General features: G+C 39.1%; 1 protein-coding gene across 1 annotated transcript; it reads right to left on the bottom strand.

Annotated features, from left to right (window-relative positions):
- NEIL3 (nei like DNA glycosylase 3) lies at nt 1-25,141 on the bottom strand. The gene is given in 11 exon segments (XM_040599575.1): nt 1-861; nt 1,658-1,832; nt 3,650-4,004; nt 4,007-4,048; nt 7,117-7,286; nt 11,425-11,591; nt 14,190-14,264; nt 15,462-15,675; nt 16,735-16,869; nt 21,691-21,806; nt 25,025-25,141. Coding segments are annotated over 11 exon segments (1,743 nt in total). The 3' UTR covers nt 1-684.
- Between the last annotated feature and the right edge of the window lie 59 nt (nt 25,142-25,200).

Below are 25,200 nucleotides of genomic sequence, written 5' to 3'. Positions count from 1 at the left end.
TGAGTTTTAACCACCTGAGAGGTATGATTTTATTATGCATTTACACGTGGATTGCGGGAAAAAGGTTCAGAAGCAACTAGAATAAAATGTTAAGACCTGGATTTAAAATATGTAATTAAGAAAACTGTACTCATGGTATTAATTTTAGGGCAGTTTTTGTCTTTATCTTCCAAATGTAAGCAAGGTCACACATTCAACTGTGGTAACAACATTTGAATTGTACAGTCCATTGCTTTTTCAGTTTAAGCTCTGAGGAAATAATGCATGAAGTGGTATTAAAATAAGTATATTTTCTTTTTATTCACCTTTACTAAATATATTTATGGAAGTGTAACAGTGTAAAAGAATCTAAATTGAAGTTATCAATTCTATAAATCACATATGCTTTAAAGTATGAAGTTTGTCAGCACAGCAGTGACGTGTATGTGATAAAAGTTCGATATTGTTATTAGAAATATAACAGTATGTCACAATATATTGCAAGCTAGATGTTTACTTCAAAATAGTATGCAGCATACAAGTAGTGTTTAATTTCTATAGGACTACGTAAAATGACTCTTTCCAGATCTGCAGTTTTTTATGTTGTTGGAGCTGTTTTACTAATTACCCAGTGAACAGGGAAAAAGACAAAATGAATTACAGGGAAAGCTGTATGCACTTAAGCAGGTAACTAGAACATCAACATCAAGGAACAGCCTGCATACCTGGCCCATTTTCTGCCCACTGGAAAAAGCCACACTGTTTTTCCCTCTGAAGAGGGCACACAAAAAAATTCTTTCCATTATTGGGACCAATCTTCAGCACCGTCTTCATAACACATCGCTTGCCGTGGTTACAGAATGGAAAATCCAAGTCAGCCCACTGCCAAAAGAAGCAGGATTTTAGGCACAGTTTTAGCATACGTGATGGCTAAGAATTCCTTACTTTAAAACCAGCAATAGACACAGATCTACAGGGGAGACCCTAGAAGAAACCCTTCCTAGCAGTAGTAGTAAAGGTAGCATTACCTCTTTCGTGATCACAGATTTTAGATTTTTCTTGAATTGCAACTGCATGCACTTTTAAACTGGTGTAACTTTTAACTGATGTTAACACATTGTTTTCTTCAAATTAAGGCATAATAGTCATTACTGTCTTGAGTTCAGTTATTAACTACCTGCTGGTAGGTGACTGAGTCAAACTCTTCTCAGTCATACATTCATGGGAAGCAGCTGCGGCTGGCAGGTTGGGTTAGGTGTTAGTGCAGCAGTGGGAGCAGTTGCCCACGCAGATTACAGACTCTTCATCCTTGGTTGTTTTCAAGATTTTGGCTAAACAGAAACGTGGGTGAAGTCTACATCTAGAGTTTGCCATAGTCGTCCTTCAAGCAAGAGACTGAGCCAAACAACTTGTACAAGTCCCTTCAAAGCAACATTTCTGCTATGCCTCTTTTACATCACACAGAAGCAGATTAAGAGCATTTGCACAAGCAGGTGCCTTCTCAGCAGTAACTAACTAAAACTGCTCTTATGCTTTTAGTTTCAATTCAGTTTGCAATAGTATTTAAAATTACTTCCAACTTTAAATGGATTCTATCTGTCCACAATTACAGATCACTGGGGCAAGGAGGCTGCAGGAACAAGTGCTTATTAGAAGAGCCCTGAAGCCTTATACGTACTTGGAAGTGGTCACAGCGCGTTTCCCTGGGCAGAGGGCAGGTATAAAACTGCCTGCCCTTGTTTTCTCCGTCCTTTCTCACAACTCGTAGGCTGCAGAGGCGGCTGTGTTTACTGCAGCGAGGATGTCCCGTGCTTAACGTACGGCCGTCATCTGTCCTATTAGCTGGAGGTGTGCTGTAATGACAGGTTACAAAATTACTCCTGCGTAATGTTAAAGGGATTAGCAGCCAAGGAACTCTCTCCTACGGTTACGATAGCTCATTCAGTGTACTTTTACACACAATGACAGCCACAGAACTTCTCTAATGCACCTATTGCATCTTTAAAGCTGAATGATTGCTAATAGTAAGCAGAGAGGACTGTGTGCTTTTCTTGCAGGTATTATGCCAGTTTCCCTCAGCGTTAGCCCATGGTTTATGTCATTTCAAAGTACTCAAATTAATCTACAAACGAAATAAATATTACCATCACTATTAATACTGCCTACCCCAAATTCCAACATATTCTGCTCTCAGTGGTAAAAAGACCAATACCCAGTAATTACTCCAGGTTGAAGGTATTTGTGTGCTTTACAGAAAGACTCCCACCCTCTTTACTAAAAAGTTACAGTAATGCTCCAAGTCCTATTCAGATAAGAAGTCATCCAGCTGAGCGGGTAGAACAGTGCTGTCTGAATGGGGTAAAGTTTCTTTCTTCCTCACGATTGAGATAGAGATTATCTGAATGCAATACACAAGGCTTTACTTAAAAACAGTAACATGAAAACAAGTAATACTCTGAAATGTATCTTCCCAATAATAAAGCAGAAAAGCAGTGATGAAACCTTACTAAAAAGAAAAGATTAATTCACTCTTGTTATCATCTTAGGGATTTTATGTTCTCTTTTATGTCTGGAAGATTGCAGTCCTGCAGACACCAGCAGTTTCCTTCCAACACCTCATTAAAACAACAAAACCTTTGTTTTTTGCTACAAAGTTGGTGTTGGGTTTTGGAGGTTTGGGGTTTTTTTAATGTTTAAGTTAATGACTTGCTGTAACTACCCATTATCATGACTGATATGGTCTCATTTCTTCTTTGCACTCCTCTGTATTCTCAGTTATCCTGCCTACATCCTCAGTTCTCTGTAGTCCTCTACTGAGACAGCAAGGAGAAAATACATTCATATAGAGGTCTTGTTTCAAACCGGTGCTTCAACAATGCAAGAAATAATTTCTGCATTTCAGAACAGACACAACCAAGAATTTTGTAGCATATAATTAATACTTCACATTCACCCTGCATAATTCACCACTCTTAAGTGACATCTACCTTGCACTCCCATTCCTGTTGTGTATGCCTGCCCAACTTTTCCTTGACAACTCTAAATAGGTTCTCACATTTCTCTTAACTAGGCAATGGATGCATTTGAATAGGGCTGCATAAATAAAAATTCAGGGTGCATAGAGCATTGAAGTAGTTACATATAGGATGGGGAGGCAAGTTAAGACAAAATAATGATGGGAAGTTCATCACGGTACCTGTACAGAGCTTCATATCATGGAAGAACATTGAAAACTGCTAGTTCACAATAACTTTAATTAGAATCTATTCATTCAGCTGCCTTCCTTATCTTTCACAAAGACTTCAAGCTCTTTCTAAGCAGATAGCAACTACGATTCTAAGATCAGACAACTCCTCAGGTAGTTGTCTGTGCTTATTGACCTATTAGAGCTATACTGTCCTATTCCATGGAATAGCTGAAATATGAACAGCTGCTTAGTTAACAGAAATTCTGGCCAGATGCCAAAATGAGGACTTTTTCCAGTGACAGCCTAGGTCATTCAGTACTTTTGAAATCTGAGTGTAATTTTAGTTACCCAAGAATAAGTTACCTCTGGCAGAAATCCAAAGACAACAGCGTCTGCACCCAACAGCACAGTATTCCATTAATCTTCAGGGATAAAGCTGGTTTATGGGATTATAAAGACTTGTGTACATTTCAGAATACATACCTGATTGCTGTGTTATATTGGTGAACCGAGGGTGTATGATTGGTTTTCTGTTTCTTCTGTACGTGTTTGAAAGAGAGAGGTTGCTGACAGGAAGACAAAGCCATAGCAGTTACATGTGTTGAGCAATCCTTGTCTGTGCTTCCCCCTGACTGGTAGACATTGGTTTGGGTTTGTTTACAATTGCTGTTTGAAGCAACATGCTGAGAGTGTCCATCAGGTATTTGCGTATCAGTTCTCAGAACAGCTTTGTTACCAAGATCTGTTAAGACAAGAGTTGTGCTTCCAAATGCAGCTTTCCTATTGATCTTTACTTCTGTGCTCGGTTTTCTGAATTCATTACAAGGGTACTTAAGTTTATGTTAAAGGCTGCAGAATCTTCAACATTCTCTGTCTTTGGAACTAAGGAAAAATAAGTCATTGGTTATAATCCATCTGTGTAGAGTGATAACATCATTTTTCTGATCTGGATTCATAAAGTCATCATACAGGGAGTGAAAGAGTAAATTTATCATACCATCTTGAAAGTTGTCAAAACCTGTGACAGATTAGATATAGTACCAAGTTTCTTACAATAAGAAAGCTCATGCACTTTGAGTCACGTACAACATGCGTTTCAAGATAACATTATTATTGCTGGAATAGGGCAAGATGTGAATAGTACTCTGTAAATGAAAGCTATTGGAGAATTAACCATACAAAACTGAATTTGGCCAAAATACAGGAATCAAAACATTTACATTTTTCAAAATAACCTTTCATAACCCCAGCAGTGGGAGATCACAGGGTACAGTACCTCCAGCAGCAATACGTTATCAATTTTTACAGTATTGTTTTACTGCTGACATAAGAAGGAATAATCATTTGTTGGGGTTTCTAGTGCTTTCAGGGTTCCCGTCCTTTCCAAACATTGTGCGCATCCAAACTTATTGATCCCTTATTGTAAGAGGCTTCAGAAGCAAGCAGTTCAGACATTTACTTTGCATTTATTTCCTGACATGAACAATAGTATGTTTCTTCACAGAATGAGAGGCCCATGTAGCAGGCAATAATCATTCCAAAAAGAGTGGGCATAACTTATTAATGCCAATTTAATAAATAAAGAGTCTGTAGGTAATCTTTCCTGAGAAAGGAGTGGAAAGAATAAATTTATTGGGTGCCTATATGCAGTCTTCGTTAAGTAGCTGCGAAGCCATAGTGTTCAAGAACAGAGTCCATCCTCTTCTACCATCTCCAGCAAGTGTCTCCCTCCTACCTCTTCCCTCCATACAAGGAAGAGGGAATTAAGCAGAATACAAATGGGTAGATAAGGCATACACAAGGACACGCTCTCTCCAAAGCCACTGTCACTCAGAATCAAAGAATCCCTACAGTTTACCTTGAACAATACTTGTTTTCCAGGCTCCTTCCCTTTTGCCACTGCTGCACAGCAAAACATGCGTGTCCCAGCGCATTCAGATTTGTTTAAGAAAGGAGCACGGCCTTGTACTTAGTCAAGGAGCAAGGGAATTGAGATGTAATGGTAAATATCTCTGTCTACAGACTGAATTATTTCAGCTGCATGGCCAGCAGCTGACTTTACATACCAAGTACTCTGTCCTAAAAAATTCAAACATTTCTGCCAACAGTAATTAATTATAGAAACAACACAAAAGGCAAAAAATGAGCAAAGTGAGAAGGCAAGGAATCTTCAAGTTTGAAAAGACAGAGGTAAGCAAAACCATTTAAAAAAAAAAATCTCAAATACCACTCCTATAATGCAATACAATAAGTCTTATTTTTTAAAAAAGAATTTTTGTAACCATATTCCACCAAGTCTAACACATCTTCAAATTCCAGGCCTGCTTTCAGTAATGGCATATGGCTAAACAAGTGAAACTTGGAAATACAGGAGAAAGAACAGGGGTTTGTTTCAAAGCTTAAAATAAAGTATTTCTGCACATGCAGTTATATATTTTAATGTCCAGCTGACAGTATTAATTCCAGGATAAATGTTAGTTGGCAAATCTGAGTCTGTGGACAAATTAAAACTTTCAGGTTCCTGGTGCTGATTTCGCAGGAGAATTATACAAGATTAGCCTCTGCTGGCAACAGCTGTCATGTAAGGCATGAAGATATACTTTTATCGATTCCTGGCCTGAAGAAGTGGACTTTAGCTACTGTAAGATAAAGTGTTTCACACACATTACTCCATTCATAAAAGGAGTAACTAGAATGAAGCAATGCTTTAAGAAAAGCACTGGAAGTTGTTTTATAAGAACCAAGTTCAGTACCATAAAGTCACTACTTAATCATCTGGGAATTTGGAGGCACTTTCAGCATATATACTTTGAGTCATATAGTTAAATTCAGTGAACTTTTAACAACAGGTCCTGGAGCCTATGTAAAAACACTAATTCTTCTCAGGTACAAAAAGCCCGTATATCTTTGACAAATATTTTTTCTTTCAGTTTTGCAGCACTGGAGCTAGAAAAGTAAGTTGTAATATGCAGATTTCAGCCACTTCATTGAATAAATGACTACACAATGTGAAATAAGTGGAGTATTAGTTTTTGAGGTAGAGAAGTTTCAATATGGAATTGTTAGACAGTTGGCTTTATCCCTAAAAAGCCACACACATGCACACCTTTACACTTTGTTTCTTAGAATATATGTAGCAATTCAAAATGTTCCGAGCTACAGTCTTGATCCAAATAAGTTTCTGTAAATCCCTCCACAGAGTAATTTGCTCACTTTTTCTGTAGAACGTGAAAAAGAATACAAAGCTCCTCTTCACATAGAAAACAGGTCCCAGTGGAAAGGCTGTCCATTACCTCGCTCATCATTTCTTAATATCTAAATTTCTATACAGGAATCTGGAGAGAACCTAGCACGTTACTCATTTCATCTTCTTGTCCCTTTCTAGGTCTCATTCACAGCTGCTTCTGCCCACCAGATCTAGGCAGCAGCATTAAAAGCTCCAGCAAGAGACAAACAACAACTTTAGGTAAGAAGTCCAGAATCATCCTTACTCTGAACTTGGAGGAAAAAACCTAGCCCCTGAGAAACCCAGCATCCCTTTAGAAAGGGTGCCAAAATATACTGCTTTTGTTCACATGGAAGAAAGGTAATTCTCTTTCTGCCCTCTGGTCGTTTCTCTGTCAGACACACACTGCAAGCTTCTAATGATTTTAAGGAGAGTTGAAAAAATGGCATTTTGTCTCACTCCTTGCCCCAGTAAAAACAAAGGGTCACTGCAGATGCTTGTCTATAGAATCCCACCTGCACCCAAAGCTGGATGACGAGGCACTTCTAGGGCTTAAGACAAGACTGTTTCCATGATTATCTGTTGAAGATTTCCCCAAAATCTAAGTTAGCTAAAGTTATATAAATACAATTAACAATTCACTACCACAATTCTAAAAATGGTATCAAAACTGCAATCCTCCCCCCCTTTCCCAGTATGGGTTCCAGGCAACCTTTTTCAATACCTGTAGGCCTTGATGTCAAACAGGCATCACAAATGTCAGCAGAAGGCTTGTTTATTAGGGTACAGCGCATACACGTCCACTCCTCTTCGGATTTCTGAGCTACATGCTCATTAGGACATGACCCCCTGCCATATGCCCAGCCAATTAGGCTATTTCGAGTTGGCAGTGTGCTGTGAAACAAAAGAATGATGTTAGTCTTTTGTGACGTTTCTTCTACAAATTGTGTTACACCACTGCGTGCAGGGAGGCACAGGGCTAGAGAACAAGTACTGCACGGTGTTATGCCTGCCTGTCATAGCTCGGACACCGTGTCATGGTTAGTTTGGTAGTTTTTTTTCTTTACCTCAAAGGCAAATCTCTCCCAGTGCTGCAGAAATAATACAAATAAAAATATTTAAATGAAAATGGACAGAAAATTAATAGTGAATGGGTGTGCACTGCAGCACAATGCCTCGGCTTCTCAAATTCCCTACCATTTTCAAGTACTGCAGTAAGAAACTTGGTGAGAAAGGGAGACTTTCAGCACTTTTTCTCCATCCCTTATACAGAATGCTACAAATGCATTACTGGATGAAGAACTGTTTGGAAGCTGAGCAACAGAAAGCCACAGAATCTAGCAAACAACTTTTTTTGCTCTTATTTAAAGCATAGCCATTAGACTACTTTGCTATCGTAACAGCCAACAGAACTGAAAAGTTTTAAATTATAGAAAGTCTTTCTGGTATGTCACCATTTGCTGGAAAGCCTTTTAACATTTAGGAGCCTGTTCAGAATTACAGATATTTTTTTGTTGTTGTTACTCTTCTTCTACTAATCAGAAAGAGTTGAGGAATGTCCAAGCTGTGACTGGTGAGCCAAATCTGTACTCCAGACACCTCTATAGGTTTAATTTCATTTTGTAATATATATTATTATAAATTATAATTCCTCCTATGTTGAAACACTGATTTACAATCAGTTACTATTTTACTATCACTACATGTTACCAAGGACTTGGTCACAGTATCCAAGCATTGTTAGCATGTTAAATGTAACTTGAACTTATATCTTCACTAAGATATGTATTTAAATTTTTAGGTACTGTGGTTGATAAATTGTCAGGCATTTTTCTCTGTAGTTTTTGTGGGATTACGCACTTTTTAGAGACTTTTAGAATTAAAAAAAATAATTTAGAATCATAGAATCATTTAGGTTGGAAAAGACCTTTCAGATCATCAGGTCCAACCACTAACCCAGCACTGCCAAGTCCATCGCTAAACCATGTCCCTAAGCACCGCATCCATCTGCGTGGGTTTTTTAACGCCTCCAGGGATGGCGATTCCACCACCTCCCTGGGCAGCCTGTTCCAATGCTTGACCACCCTTTCAGTGAAAAAAATCTTCCTAATATCCAATCTAAACCTCCCCTGGTATAACTTGAGGCTGTTTCCTCTTGTCCTGTCACTTGTTACCTGGGAAAAGAGACCGACCCCCACCTGCCTACAGCCCCTGTCAGGCAGTTGTAAAGAGCAATAAGGTCCCTCCTGAGCCTCCTCCTCTCCAGGCTGAACACCCCCGGTTCCCTCAGCTGATCCTCATAAGACTTGTGCTCCAGACCCTTTACCAGCTTTGTTGCCCTTCTTGGACATACTCAGCACCTCAACGTCCCTCTGGCCATGAGGGGCCCAAAACTGAATACAGGATTCGAGGTGCGGCCTCACCAGTGCCCAGTACAGGGGACAATCACTGCCCTTGTCCTGCTGGCCACACTGTTTCTGACACAAGCCAGGATGCTGTTGGCCTTCTTGGCCACCTGGGCACACAGCTGGCTCATGGTCCAGCCGGCTGCTGACCAGCACCCCAGGCCCTTTCCCATCAGCCACTCTCCCCCCACCTGTAGAACTGCCTGGGGTTGGTGTGACCCAAGTGCAAGACCCAGCACTTCTTGTTGAACCTCATACAACTGGACTCAGCCCATCGGTCCAGCCTGTCCAGCTCCTTCAGTAGAACCCTCCTGCCCTCAAGCAAATCAACAATCCTGCCCAGTTTGGTGTCATCTGCACATTTACTGAGGGTGCACTCGATCCCCTCAACCAGATCGTTGATAAAGATATTAAATAGGACTGGACCCAATCCTGAGCCCTGGGGAACACATAGAACTCCATTTGCTACCACTCACTGGGCTCCAGCCAGTTTTTTACCCAGCACAGAGTAACCTGTCCCTGCCAGGAGCAGCCCATTACTCCAGGAGAATTCTGTGGGAGACAGCGTCAAAAGCTTTGCTAAGTATTTAAGTACTTCAGTTAACAATGCAAATACTGTACTTCAGAACTGTTGTGACATTCCCTGGACCTATCACTCTCCTTAACAGGCTAGATTTCTAAGATAATGGCAGGGACAGCCACTACCTACCACATGTCTTCCACAACAGCAAAACTAAGGAGGATAATGAGAACTGCTGACATACCAAAGATCCTGTGCTGTCAAGAGGTAGAACAGACATTACAATAGCATTCACCAAAATACTGTGGCTAGATAAAAAAATTGCCAAACTGGAAGTGTTAAAAACGGGTATTTTCACATTATTAGATCAGTTGCCCTACTCAGTTATCAAAAATGCATTGCTAGACTGAATATATTCAGCATATCATTTGGAGTTTAATTGCACATCATCTCCCTCGTCCATCTGTCATGTCATTTCCCCCCACTTCCCATTTTGGAACATGAAATATGGGAGAAAAAGTGTATTTTGAAGATTCATGGTGCATTTGAATTTGATGAGGTAAGCTTATAATGGGTATTTTCTTCATTTTTTCAGTTAAGCAAAACGATAAGCTACTTAACCCAGGAACCAATGGGTTAAATTCTACAGTTTATGGTCTGCAGCCAGTTAGACTGATCACACGGGCTCCTTCCAGTCTTCAGATATGAAAAGCTTGGAATGACTGATAAACCCCTTGAGCTACACATACTTTTATTTGGTAACAGTTCCTGCATAACAGAAAACAGAGTAGTAGAACACAAAGACCTGACCATTAGGATGAGGACAGCACTAAACCCAATCTTTTAATGTTATAGCTGCCATTACCATGTTTTTCACTGAAATATACCACTGTTTATTATTTATTAAAAAAAACCAAAATCAACTACAAAAACCCAAACCACTACTTGTTGTAGAACAGCAAGAGAAAAAGATTATTTTTTCCTTGCAACATTTTCTAGTTACCTGACTCAATAGGACACTGCTGTCTTCCTACCCTTCTGCAAAACATATATCATCATCACTTTCTGAAAATACAGCAGATTGGGGCTATCAGCGTGTGAAATATTTATCTTCCATGCTGGAATCTTCTGTATTTGATCAGTATTCAAAGGAGATTCTTAAGCTTTACCCAAAATCCCTTCAGCCAGCTGAATCTTGACAGAAGGTTGGAGGTGGGAGAGGGATTTGTGTGTTCTGTAAATCTTACCTAAAAATATATATATATACACACCCCTAATGAAGGCAAAGTTTGCAAAGCAAAGCAGTATCTTTTATTAGATTGACAGAGCTCAGTATAAAAATACAAGACTCTGAAACCTCAGATGAAAATTTTCAAGAACAGCTTAAGTATGTAAGAGTCTGAATAAAGTGCTTTTGGAACTTTTACCTTTTGACCTTTTGTGATATCAAATGCGTTTTGTGCCTTCCTAAAATAAAAGGAGGAAAGCTGCTGCTAGCACAATTTATGTGAAACTGAAAGTGTCTCTGTGGCACACCTGTAGTACAAGCTTTTCAAATCCAATGAGGAAGAAAAAAGTCCTAAGCCCTATGATATTTGCTGCACTCTGAATTTACCAAAGTTTTAGTTATCCTCAGTGTAACTCTACAGCCAGAACAAAATTGGATAGGTGCATAGCTATCTAGATATTCCGGGACTGAAGGTGCTACCCTGTGAAAAGGAATAGACACACAAATTCCTACCTTATGCCATTCAGCTCAGTTGCGTGTAAACACCCACACCAGATATCGATAACACCAAGAACATGGGGCAGTTTTTCCAAAAGCAGCGAATAATTTTGAGTACTCTGAATTGTTTTGGAATTCCTACATTTGATTAGAGAAATAACTATTTCATAACAGATGAGGCCTTTAAAGGAAATGATATCAAAAGCCTTTAACGATTTTTAAATACCAACGGCCAAAACATTTTTCTTTTGCAAATTCAGTGAATTTAGATACAAAATGCACAAGGACCCATTCTATTTGAGAACTGAGGTCCTCTTACTGTAACAGCACTTTGAGGTGCTTAAGCACTTTGATGCTTAAGTATTACAGTTACCATCATACCTAATATTGACGAGGTGGGGATCTGCCTTTTGACATCGACAGCAGAAGTAAGTCATCCTGTTATTCTCTCCTAAACGACATACAGTGATCTTCCCATTGCACTGACCACAGGTTGGGCGCTTGTACACTTTGTAGTGTTTGAAGAGTGGAGACCCAGTTTTACGGCACTAAAACAGAACATGTTTAAAACGCAAGTTAGAGAGCCAGTGTAAATTTTATGTCAGTCTTTCTACAGTTCAACTGATGCTAAAATACAAAAAAAACTCTATGTAAACTGACAGCTTAATGGCTACTTAAAGATATTTAAGGCACACTCATAAGGGCTATTATCTGTATTTCATATTCTTTTATGAAAAGACTTGACTTTAAATAGGTGCAAGTGTCTGGAATTCTCCATATAATGGAATAAAAGACAGAAGACAAAAAAAAACCACATAGTAGCTTGGTGCAAGCAAATACGTGCTAGGTAGGGACTGCCTGAGTTCAGCTGGACCAGCCAGCTCTGATTCAGCACCAGTCGTCTTTGACCTGGCACCTGCAAGGAATGTCCTTAGAGCTGATAAGCTCCAATCAATGCGGCATAGAAAACAAATAAAATAAGCATAAACCACCAAATGAACACCACCCTCCTTCACCCGAAAAAGAACCAAAACCACACCATAGAGCCAGCTCAGACCCGACTCTACAATCTGGGCTAATCAATCTTCTCAAAACCTGAAGAACTGCACAATGCAGATATTTTTCAGAGATTCTGTAGGAGTCAGGTAGCACCCAGTAAAGTTGCTCAGCTTCATCTTAGCCCTGGCCATGCCAGACAGGTTGGCTCCTGAAAAGCTGCTTGGCGCTATGGCAAGCTCCCCGTGTCCTGGCAGAAAGTTGTATTACGTACAGTACAAGTCCAAAGGGCACAGTGACCTGAAGAGGCTCAGAGGGCTGACAAGCAGGCACATTTCAGGAGACAACACACAATGAACCAGCATAGGTATACTCTAGCTAAAACTGGCAGAAAAACAAACAAAAAATATCTAAATGAAAAAAGCCCAGTAGAGACGCAGCCAACTCTGCAGAGCCACATGCGTTTCTGCACTACAACTGCAGTTCCTTGGGCACAGATCAAACAATGCCACAGCTGGCCCAGCAATGCCAGCCCAGCCCTGGCAGGGTTGAACAGCTCTAGCTCCATAACGTATGAAGACCCTTGGAGTTCTCCCAAAATACAGGTGTTCTTGAGCACAGCATTATTTGCTTCTGCTGTGCTCTTATTCATCAGCCTCGCTGAATAAGAATGCTTTTGCCAATACAATCTAGTAATTCAATCAGAAGGAATTAATAATATATATTTGCATGAATATTCACAAGCAGTTTGCTTTCTCCTCAACATTTCTCCTCAAGGTTTACAGTTTCTTATTAGTAGTTATCTCCCATCCAGTCATTTAAATCCAAACAAAAGCAACAGCTTTTTACACAAACAAGATTCCTCATCTTTGCATCTCTAAGGTGTTATTAGAAATGATATAGTAAGGTTACTACAAACATTCTGTAACAGTCTATAAAAAATGATCAAGCACTACCCTCTGTATTATCCAATTTTCATTACGCTTTTACCTTAAAAGATCTGGGGCAGGGGGAGGCTAGCTGTCCTTTAAAAGCACTTGACTGGTGAATACTTCCTAAGTATAGATAGTGAAAGTTTTGAAAATGGCTAAACTGAGCTACAGTTTATTGTAGCTTGTTCATTTGTTGTCAGTCTAAAAGCCTGCGACATTTTTAAATCTCCTAGTTATATAGTTGTTGCAGAACTGGAAGCTTTCTCTTTACTGGTAGACTTCCCTACAAAGTTTGGAGCATGAAAAGATTTCCCTAGCCAACAGGCTAAACTAGTCTTTGGGGGGTTGGGGGAAAGAAGACTTTTAAGCAGACTATTAAACAAAATACACTTTTAACCGTTATCATTGAATGATGATATTAGGAAAGTTAGGTGCCATCCTCCTAGCCTACCAAAAAATAAAAAAAAAAAAAAAAGAATTTTTAGCTGCACTAGTTCCTTGCCTTTCATGAATACCAAGAGAAACAGACAAGAATTTCACTGCTGCTGTTCAAATTCTCTGCATGCAGCTTAAAGAAGAAAAACATACAAGAATTACATCAAATTCTCTCTTTTTCTATTTTGTAAAGTTAAAGAGCAACCAGGAATTACAGAGTTTACAGAGGAAGAAATGAAATCCTTCTGAAATTGTGGCAGTAGAGAGAAGCTGGAATTTATTTCACTTGAACAATCAAAAATGCTGTTTCAGTTTGAAAAAAAGACTTGTTAGAAGTTACAATCTGTTTAGTCAAATAAATATACTTGCTATTTCAAGTCTCATAAAGGAAGCCACATAAATTACCTTCATACTTCCCCGGGGCAATCTCTAGTTCCCAGTTTGAATAGTGACCTTTAATGTTATCTTACATGTTGGTGTGTGCTTAACCTACACCAGTTCTGACATGTTCAGAGTGACGTTACAGCGCATGCACAGCAAAACTCAACTCGGGCAGCGTCTGTCAAACTCTTCTACTGCAACTGGGCCAAGCTGTGCACATTCTTACAAGTCTAGACTTCCCCATCTTTCCATCATTTAACAATTCACAATTAATAAAGAGCCTACAAGCCAACATTCCTATTCACGGAAACACTTGTTCTGTTGCATCTTTTTACTGTTTTCACTGGATGATCACATACAGTTAACATGCCAGAGTCAAGTTTTGGAGGTTTCTCAGAATACCTTATAAAAGAGCAGGGTAAAATCACGTGTCATTTTCACCAAGTGACGTATATGCTCATCTGTCAGTTGGCAAACCTGTAAGACAAGAATGGTTTTTAGAATATTACAATGCTAAGGGACAACAGCAGAAAGACCTGTAATGCAGGGGTACTTTGAACACCTTCAGCTGACGGTGAACTGCATTGCTTCCTGTTGTGATAATTCCCTGACTTCACGTTATATCTATCATCTGAGTAGAACAGTACATTTTAGATTTCTATGCTACACAAGCTCATTGCATGAAGACCAAACAATGTACTTTGCCTCATACATGCAAAACATTAGGTAAAAACTTCTGTTCTCTTCCTCTATATTGAGCTAAGAGTTCCTGATCCCAAGAATTGTGTGGAGTTAACAACTCTTAGTTCCCTCTTAATCTCCTCATGGATTATGATAGACCTATCTATCACCAGAGATTCTCTCCTGTGAGAGGTCTTCAGGAAGAATACTTGAGCAAAAGGCATCACAAAGAGAGGCTTAGCAATCAAATAAGATTTTGAGTTCTTAACAAAAACGTAAGTCACGATTTTTCTTTCCTCTGCCAGTTCACATTGCAGATGCAATTAAAATCCAGACTGATCCTATGAAGGACTTTCAAAATATTATGTTTAAAAAACCTCTCAGTTACTATCTTCACCAGCTTTCCTTTACATTCTGTGTAATCTCAGTCTCTTTTGTAAACATCAGACTTCTTTTCAACCAAAGTCTGAAGAGGCCTGCTTGAGGATCTTAGCCAAAAAGAAGTATGGTAAACAATGGTGGAAAAGCAAATGATGCCAGCTAGCAGGACAGGAAGCGGCAGAAGCAACTGCAGAAATAAACAACTCCACTACATAAACTGTTTTGGCTAGAAATTGAACAAAGAAAACCTGGGCGCTTTTCACTTTCTTTATAGGCAGACAATTTAATGGCAGCACAACAGAATGGCAGACAAAGTCAGGATTTGAAAGTTAAATGAATTCCCTACTAAGGGGAGGTTTCAAGTTGTAAGAGAGAAGGCTTAGCCCCACAAAGTATGTCTACTCTGTGAGGCAGGAGTAGCAGCAACAGGTTCCAAGGACTGCCATGACGAATATTGCCAGGTAGAGTAAGAAAACATTAATTTTGTGTCAAAGTAACTTAAGAAATGACAGTTGATAAACCAAAGCTAAGAAGATAACAAAATGTTATATAAGTATTTACATTCTTAATACTTTGGTGTCACTAAAACCAATCTTTACACATTTCACCCACCTTAACAGCTGGATGAAGACCACTGTCAAACAGTGCTTCATTTTTTATGATATTTCCCACTCCAGGTAATACTGCTTGATCCAGTAACACATCACACAACATGCGGGTTTTCTGCTGCTTAATCTCACTTTCTGCTCTTAAGAAGTTAAACTCTGGAGAACAAACATCCAAGCTTTTCATCATTCTCACTTTCTGCTTACTCTCAGCTGCATTTCTGGAAAATAAAAATATATCAAGATTTATTTTTATTATGTGATAATATAGCAGTATGGTTTTAAAAACAACACATGAAAGTATAATAGAATACTATATGCAGGTAACAGAAACCATGAAAATACCAGTGACAAGAAGCGGCAGAGAAATCACATTAATCACCCCTCCCAAACACAGGCAAATGATACATGCATGGAACATGCATTGGGTGCAACATACAAGAAATCATCCTCATTTTGTTCATACTAGTTTGAAAAATAATTGCCAGGTCCTTGCTTTAAATCTACTTCCAACATGGCAAGACCATGTGTTTGCACCATCAACCATAACTAACTGTATGGTTACACAGTCCAGTACTTACAAGAGGACAATAAAAGAGATATTTTCTTAAACCTTGATTTTATTAGATTAAGCATAATCATTTGACAGTAAGTCTCAGGCATACATAAGCTTTTATGTTTTGTCATATTAAATATGCATATATGTTACTTGAATTTACATGTTTCTTTTCACCCAAAAGCCTCAAATAATTTAAAATCAAGCTCGCTACATTATTTTTATTAGCAGTGAGAAATACAATGCTGACAGAGAAAAACATCCACTTAATATAAATTACAACAATTATATCATTTTGCTCCCAAAAAGAAAACAAAAATAAAAACACAACCTTGAGAGCATGTAAGTTTGAAACCAGTAATCACTGCAGGTCCTTATTCTTGTTAAGGAAGTTTGACTTGCATGGAAATTAAAGGAGTAATGGGGTTCAGCATTCACATCTAAGGATGGAATTAAATCCACTTTCATTCCCTGGCTTGAACACTAGTAAGACTATGGCATAGAACTACTTTAACTGTATGTAAATGCTGATACAAAAGTAACAAAATTAAATTACCATACCAATAAATACGGTATGTTTAGAAAGTTTTGTTTTGTTTCTTTGTGTCTCTGACGGCATCCAAGCGCTTAATTTGTGGGTGATTTTTCACTATGTTCTTAAAAGAATGTTATGAAAAGGAAAAAAAAAGCAAGCTGTGTTTAATTTGGTTAGTTTCTGCTTTACCTGTACTCCACTGTCACCTCAAAAAAACAAATGGTATCCTCTGTAAGCTGTATCTCCAAAACTGGTAGTGCCCCATTTCTGTCTTTGCTTCCATCGGGGTTAATGCGCATGGAACCATTCATACCGAAGTGAATCCTTGGAGAGAAAGAGATTTCTTACGGGTATTTTATCTTAACATTTCCAAGCATTACACTAGTCTATTTTTTGAAGTTAAGAACTGTTCTTACCTAACCAAGTCAGTATTTATGTACATTAATTCTAGTCACTGAGTGACACAGCAAAAAGCCACTTGCTTACATAACGCTCAATTCCTGCAGAAGAACCCCTCCAAGTCAAAACCACTCCAAAACACAGCAGTTTTGTCTTCATAATTCATTATACTGAAGTCAAACCTGATCATTAAGTAACACACTTTTCTGGTGTACTGTGCTTAGTATTTTTTCACTTGCCATGCTGGTCTTCCAACATAGGTTCTTAAGTCCTCAGGGAAGCTGGACAAAATGAGGCTACTTTACCAGACAATTTTCTGTTAAATCAGGCAAAAGTCACCTGGTATGAAAGGAAAGATCCCAGTCCCCATATTGCCAACACTGTTATCATATCAAAGCTACTTCCAATAGCACCATAAAGTAATTAACACCTGCCATATGTTGTTTTCTGCTTTTCTTTGCCTACAACCAAGGCAAAACCTGCATGTCAATTAAAAATTAATAAAAGAAATAAATGGAAAAATGCACAGATGGCAAAGGATCAGAACAGACTCTTTCAGGCATTCCTTTTACAGATCACTGATGCCTTAAGAGGACTTACATTTTATAATACATTCTACTAGGAGCTAGTATACTTAAGCAAAGGACAAGTTTGACTATGGTCTCATACATTTTATTTATTACAGATTCACCTGGTATGTTCAAGTCCCAAAAAAATCATGAGAGAGGGAGTGTCCTACTTCCATATATTGTATATCAGAAAAGGTGGATTACTTTGTAGTTATGAAAAGATTTAACAGATTAAACTAGACAAATGTCCAAAGAAACACAACATCATGCGTACAATTCCGTTTAACCCCTCTTATTTTAAATATTTACAGATAAAACAGATAAAAACAACATTTCATTAAGCACAGTCTTAAAAGTTAGCTCTTTATGTAACTTCTTCATAGTATTTATTTATTCTTAAAAACCAAACCGGTTTTCCCAAAACACTCTTCTTACAATTCAGTTCAGGTGACACAGTTATTTCAGACACTTATTTTCAATAGCCATTTCCAGTTCTCAAGTGCCATGAATAGTTACTGCAGAGGCTTAACTAGTCAAATTTCTTTCTAAACCAAACTCCTGCATCTTGGTACCAAATGGTAATGCACTAAATGCTTCCAGAAAGTTCTTTTTAAAGAAACACCGTTCACGTTAATAGCTGATATTTTCATTTACCAAGCTCCTGTATATTGTTAAAAAGGAGCATTAAGAATCACAGCTACTGGCTACTTTAGTGACCTGTCAGTTCATGACTAGAAAAAAAAAGAAGTCAACGCTACACGTTTACATTCAAAAGCCTTAAGAAATTTACAAAATGTCACTGCAATGTGTTTCAATACCTTTGATGTCCTGAAACAGTGCAAAACAGAAATCTTCTCATTTTAATTACAAATAGGAAGGCCATGCTAATTAAACCTAGGATCTGTTATTCAATGATAGCTAGCAGTAAGGAGTTGATGATTTTTTGTTTTTAAGTAAAAAGGTGAGGTTTTAGAATTTAGTGCTACACAATATTGTACTGATCTGCTTTTATTTAAAACATTTTTCCCCATAAAAATAAGATTAGTAGCAGCACAGCATACAATTATATGGAAAAAACAGTGACAATTCTGGTTCTAAGGGCCAAGATGCAATTTCCAGTCAAGGGAGTGGATGTCTTTCCTTTAAGGGATTTGGCGTCAACAATTATCTCTTTCCTAAAAATATTTATATCCATTTTCAATTATGCAAAAACATCTGTGAATTAATAATTCTTAGAAACTTTTCTAAACCATTTATCACTTCAAATTTACATTAATAGCACAACATAGAAACTAAACCCAGGACAGCCTCTCTCACGTAACTATCATTTCCATGGCAAAAAATGCAGAGCATGCAAGTCTCTCCTGCACAACTTGCAAGTATCAGAGAATTTGTTCAGTTTTCATTGATTGTATAAGTGACTTTCAAGGCAAAATAGGGAAAAAAATCCTCAGATTTTCAATAAAACCCCTTGGCTTTTTTCAGTGACTTTAATGTCCTTATTTAAATGGACATCAAAAAGCAGAAGTACTAATTTCTTCAGAAGGTTTCATTGCTCGTTTGTACTCTTAAAAAAAAAAAAAAGCTTCTACTGCCCACCATGGATGCAAATATACTGAACTGAACTTTGTTTGCTAATTGCTACCCACAACATGGCAACACTTCAGAAGTATCCTCTTCATTTGCATGTCAGGCAAGCAGTAGCCAAACCGCATAAAACAATTTCATGGCCAGGTTATCTTCTCCCACCAGGCAGTCATTCCCCACTTGAGAAAATCCAGGACCATAAAATGAGTTAATTACCTTTCATGGCCCAGTCTGTCACAAGAGATGTCTGACTAACATTATTCCAGCATGACTACCAGCTTTTTACAGGTAATCTTACTAGACGAGAAGAGCTGGTTTTGTTACGCTGAGAAACTGTACAGATACAGAATCTGTATATCAGTAACCCTCCTCATGACAAGAAAGCCCTATATCTGAGAGTTAACTTTAATAAAGAACTAATACATTCCCTGAAGGCGTATTCCTTATTTCCTCTCCCAATAACAATCCTGGCAGCCAATCTTAGACTGCTGTAAAATGCATTTTCTGAAGCCTTCCTCTACCTCCCGCCAACATCTTTAAGATGCACAACCTACATTTTTAAAACAAGAAAATGAAGGCCTTCCTTATCAGATAACTAACTTCTGCCTTCTGTGTAAAGGAAACCTTTCCTGTAGATAACTTCTACAATGTTTCTAATCAAATAAGTGACATGGCTAAGAGGGCTTCTTAAATGCAGTTTCTAGAGCTACAATAACTGAAGAATTGATGAAACTTTTAAGCTTATTATCAAACAATAATTGAAGGTTTGTTTAATTAGGTACAGTAAGTCATTGCATTGGCCAGAAAGCTTAAAACAATTACCTAAGATCTTTCAGGGTCAAAGGATTATATTTTCCATACTAGAACTCGGCCACGTTTTTCTTTCTCTTTGAAGAGATCTTTTGCAAAATGCTTACGTTCCTTAGTAATTACTTTTTTCTTCTGATAATGTAATTCAGTCTGTTGAAACAATGTTTTCTTATTGTATAGTCTACTCTTTGCTTATTCAATCAATTTTTAATACATGAAATATGATTTTGAAAACAGCTAACATCTGTGTCTGTTACTTCCCCTGCCTTTATCTTCCTTTATAACTGACTTATCTTTCTTTTTTTAAAAAAACTGCTTTTTCTTCTTTGTTTCTATTTAATAAAGTACAATGCAAAGAAAGAAAAACTGATTAGGACCATAATCCTATCCTTCACAAATATAGGTAGCTTTAAACATATATGCAGTCCTGTATAACTGTCGTGTAAAGACTGGTATGTGCTTGTAAAACTAGTTGCATTTCTCTAACACTAAGAAAAATAAGCATATAGCCCTGTATCTGATAACCAGCAGGCCTCTGCTACCAAAGATTAGTCTACACACCATCCCAGGTAACTACTAATATATCACTGCCTTTCTGTATCCAGCATACGACCCCTGTAAACTCTTGTACTTGCAGCCAAGAATTTTTGGTTCCATCCCCCTCCTATAACAGTAGTGTCAGTGGCAAAACATTATCTTACAGAATTGTAAGGTCTTTGTTGTATTATGAGTTTTAAATTTATAAAAATTACACCTTACACCTTTGTCCAAGATCAGTCATTAGGTAACAAAGACGATGCTGAATGTAGAAGTAACACTGTTTTCCCTTTTAAAGATTTATAAAGATTAAAATTACATTGCAAGTAGAAGGGTAAAAGAAAAGCATTAAATGAAAGTCTTACATATTATATATAAGGGCCTTACTTACATATTCTGTAGTAATTGCCATTAAGAATGAGAGGGTATTTTTTTAATAGTCCATTACACTGTGCATTTTTTGTTATTTTGCAGTACAGAAGCATACTGACCTAGAAAAAGTAAACTATATTCCAAGTACAACCTCAGTGGTTAGTACAAGATGTCCAAGGGGTTAAAGCATACAACAAAATCCTGAACACGCCAACAAACCCCTAGTAAGCTTTGCAAAGCATGAACAAACACTGATTTGACAGTTTTACCATCTGTCTAGGAGACATGGCTTCACTAGAAAGTTAAGAGTTAGATTTATGATATCCAAACCATTCACTTGCCAAATCTGAAACCATAATTCCAAACAAGGGAGTTGTCAATATCATTTAAAAAAAAGACAGAGAGCATAAATGTATACATAAAGAATATGTTAAAGTTTAGCAGTTTTTTTCATGGGTTAATTTTTAAGGATTCAATTGCTATGATAATGAAGTACAGAATTTCAGTCTAAATTTCTTAAGGAAAGTTAAAAGAAACTTAAGTACAGTTTGTAGTGGAAGACATCAAGTAACTAACTGCATGCATTTCTCTGACTTTTGTCCCTAGAAAATGCAATTTTGTGTTTGCAATGAAGTGTTTAAAGGAATAACTGTCCTTTTGAGATACCTTTACATGGCATCTTACACTACGAATAAAGCAGTAAATTATGTGAAAATGTAAACAACTACCCAGTATTTCCAGCATTGCAGAGGCTGCTGAGTTTTCTCTGTAACATTGTAACTTCCAAATCTCTGAATTTGACATTAGGAAGAACCTACCCCCCAAAATACACACAGTCTGAACCCATAGGAAGCCTTTTGTCACCTCTTACCTTAAAGCTTTCTGATCAAAATACAGAAAAAGTTCCTTTCCCAATGTCTCCACACCCCTGTAAATATATCCAACAAGGAAATCGTGACCAGAGGTTCTCTCCTCACTTGCAGCAGTCTGAAAACAAGTATACACACACAAAGATTAAAACAGATCTTACGATACTTTGATTCTAGCATCAGTACACATTCAGCAAGTAGCTCTATGAACTAATTTTCCAACTTGGACAACACTGTATCTTTTCTCCTTAAGCAGCTCTACCAAAAACAATGGGATTATTAACCCAGGAAGCAGACAGTCGCTATTGCTAATGCTATCATAACTTATTTCATTCTTTTCCAAATTGAAACAATACCTCTTTTTTTTTTTTTTTTTTTTTTTTTTTTTTTAGCAGGGTATTTTATGTCTTTTCCTTCAAGTCATGAATGTACAGTAAGAGTTTCAGGCTGATGTCAACTAAACAGGTATAGTTTGAATATTAAATACTTGTCAGAGTGTCAGGCCATTTGCAGACCTACATCGTTCCCTAAGCCTTTTGCTTGAGTTTCTACCTATGCAAATATGCTTTCAGTGTTTCACATGGGGCATTGTGTATTATAGAAAAGCTTCCACTGAGCCCACAGATACTCCATTCTTCCTACGAGTTTCAAGTCTCATCTCAGAAGATGTTGAAGAGCAGGTGGGACAGTACTACAAGACAAGAAAGAGGGTAATTATGAGATCGAAGCAAAAATCTTTTCTTGCTTAACACGTGAAACTCCACTGAAATTATAAGAAGGGACCTCTACAAGTTATCCAATTCAAACACCTGCTCAAAGCAGGACTGACTTCAGCCAGGCAGTGCAGGGCCTTGTCCAGTCAACTTCAGAGTAGCTCCAGGAATGGAGACCCCTGTCTCTCTGGGCCCTTTTTCCGGAGCTTGACTATTGTGGTGGAAGAATTTTCCTAATACCTAATCATAATCTCTCCTATAGTCACCTGCATCTGCTGCCTCTCACCCTACCACGCACCTCTGACAAAAGTCTTGCTTCATCTCCTCCAGATCCTCCTTTCAGATAGCTGAAGAGAACAAGAAAACCCCAGTTCTATCAGCTTCTCCTTGTGTATTGTGCACTTCAGCCTGCTAATCATACTAGGGGACTCACTCTAATATGTTACGTATCTTTTTCACTACCAGGGAGTCAAAAACTGGACACTGTAATTCAGATACAGCCTTGCAAGTGCTGAAGAGAGGCAAGAACCACTCTTCCTTGGAAGGGTATGCTGGTGACTTGGACCCAGATGATATAGGACCCTAGGTCCTCTTTTTTCTGTGGAGTTGTCTTCCATCTGACCAGCAACCAGGCCTGTGCCATTGCATGACTTTATTATCTTCCAAATGCAGGACTCTGCAAGTTCTGCAAACGCTGAACTTAAGTTTCTGCCAGCCCATTTTTCTCAGCCTTAAAGGTCCGCCTGACCAGCAACTCAAGGTGCTCAGGAGGTCCATTCAGCCCTTGCTGAAACCTGCAAGCAGCATATTCATTGTTACCAGAGCTCTAACTACAAGGCAGGTACCTGTACCAGTGCTTCAATCACAACATTCAATTGCAATGCAAATACAAATGAAAGCGACCCAGACAAATCAGCAAGGCTTCAACTAGTTAGTGAAATTTCAGAGCTACTCTCCATACAATTGCCCACTGTATTATTACCTTGAAGTGATATAAATTTAGAGGGTTTTATGGCTATTATTCTGTCAAGTAGAAAAATATTTTTGCATAATGTCAACATCATTTACTTTGCCTGTTATCAATATATGAACAAAGGACAACTTTGCTCTCACATAAACAGTTCATGCCTTCCAATGACAGTACTAACGCAAGTTGGCGTGCAACAAGGTTTATTGCAGTTTTATGCCACTCAGGTTTGTTTAAAGTAAACAAGAGTAAGAAGTGACAGAGATGGAAAAGTAACTTGTTTTTTTCAAAATATTTTACATTAAATTCATACCACTTTGGTATATGGCAAGCCCTTACAGACACCATAGTACAAAGTCTCTTAAACAATGTAGTCTTCAGCAGCAACCAAGGCTTTTGCCATGGTTAGCTACTGGGAGATCTAAAAATCCCAAGACCCTTATGACAGTCATTTGCCAATGAATAAAGTCTGTCCTCAGGTTACTTTTACTGTACAAAGTTATGAACATCAATCTATTTGAGGGAAAGAAATTTCTTTTTGAAACCACAGCAGTAAAACTCCTTCCTTCAAAAAGCTTAGTCCTGAAAGATACAGACCTATACTTACTGGTTGACTGCCTATCGTAGACAGGTGTATCTTGAATCACATTCTTCCTTATAATTATTCTTTCATTTATGTACTACCTTATCTTACCATGCATTAATCAGATGCTCTCCTACACCTGCCTTATATACTCTGAAGGTGGGGAAAAGTTCCTCAACTTTCTGTCTGGAAGCATCCAATATACTTACTTGGGACACAAGCAACACACAGTTTCTCACAGCCAAGCAAACCCAGGGGCGCGCAGCAGCGGCCTAGCCTCCTCTGGAACCGCGGCCGGAGGAACGTGTCTCCACGGCCGTGTCACCCAGGGCTGCCGGCCGACGTCCCCGTCCCCCCTTCGACCCGGCGGCCTCACCAGCCCTGGCGGAGCTTTACGCTGGTGAATTATTTTATGCCGCCAACAGAAAGGAAAAAACGAGTGGAAAAATTACCTACTGTGTACACGGAGAGCAGATGCCGAAGTCATATTTAAACAGCTGGTCTAATTAAAATTATTTTTTTTAAAGCGGTTATAGAAGGAAAGGCTCCCTCTCTGCGGGCCGTGTACCTTTCTCCATTGTGTTTCACTCAGACTTGTGAAGAGTTACAAGGTTACAGAAAATTAAAATTATTAACTACTACAATTATTTTCCTCGTATTGCATGTTTCCTGAAGCTAAATGGTATCTTAAAAATTATGCCAAGTGAACCGGAGCGATTCTGAAAGCTTCCCCTCATGACTTCCAAAAGTTTCTACAGCCTCAGCCGCTCCACACACATCTCACCTGCTGAGGGTTATTTACCGCGCCGATGCCGAGGACGCCGCGGAACGGGGAGGACGCACAAAGACGGCGCCCCGGAGCGGGGCGGGGGGGCTGGGGGCGGCGGGCAGCCCGCGGCGGCCGCACCAACCGTCCCGCTCAGCGCCAGCCCCGCCATCCGCCCCTTCTCCCCCAGACCCGGCGGCGGCACCACCGCACCCACCCGGCAGCCCCAGCTCCGCACCCCCGCGCCCGGCCCGGCGCTGCCCCTCAGGAAAGACGCCCCCTCCCCCCCACAGCCCCGGCCCCTCACCGCGCCGCCGGCTGCGGCTGCCGCAGGGCTGCCCCGCGCCGCCCGCACCGCCTGGCCCCGCCGCACGCGCGCCCGCAGCCTCTCCCCGCAGAGCGCGCAGCCCGGGCCCTCCACCATGGCCGCGCGCAGCCCGGGCCCGCCAGCGCCGCCCGCCCCCGGCGTTCAAATCTCCCGCT

The sequence above is a fragment of the Falco naumanni genome, chromosome 1 (assembly GCF_017639655.2).
Source record: "Falco naumanni isolate bFalNau1 chromosome 1, bFalNau1.pat, whole genome shotgun sequence".
Taxonomy (NCBI): Eukaryota; Metazoa; Chordata; class Aves; order Falconiformes; family Falconidae; genus Falco; species Falco naumanni.
The sequence above is the reverse complement of the archived record's forward strand: the minus strand, read 5'-3'. Positions and strand labels throughout refer to the sequence as shown.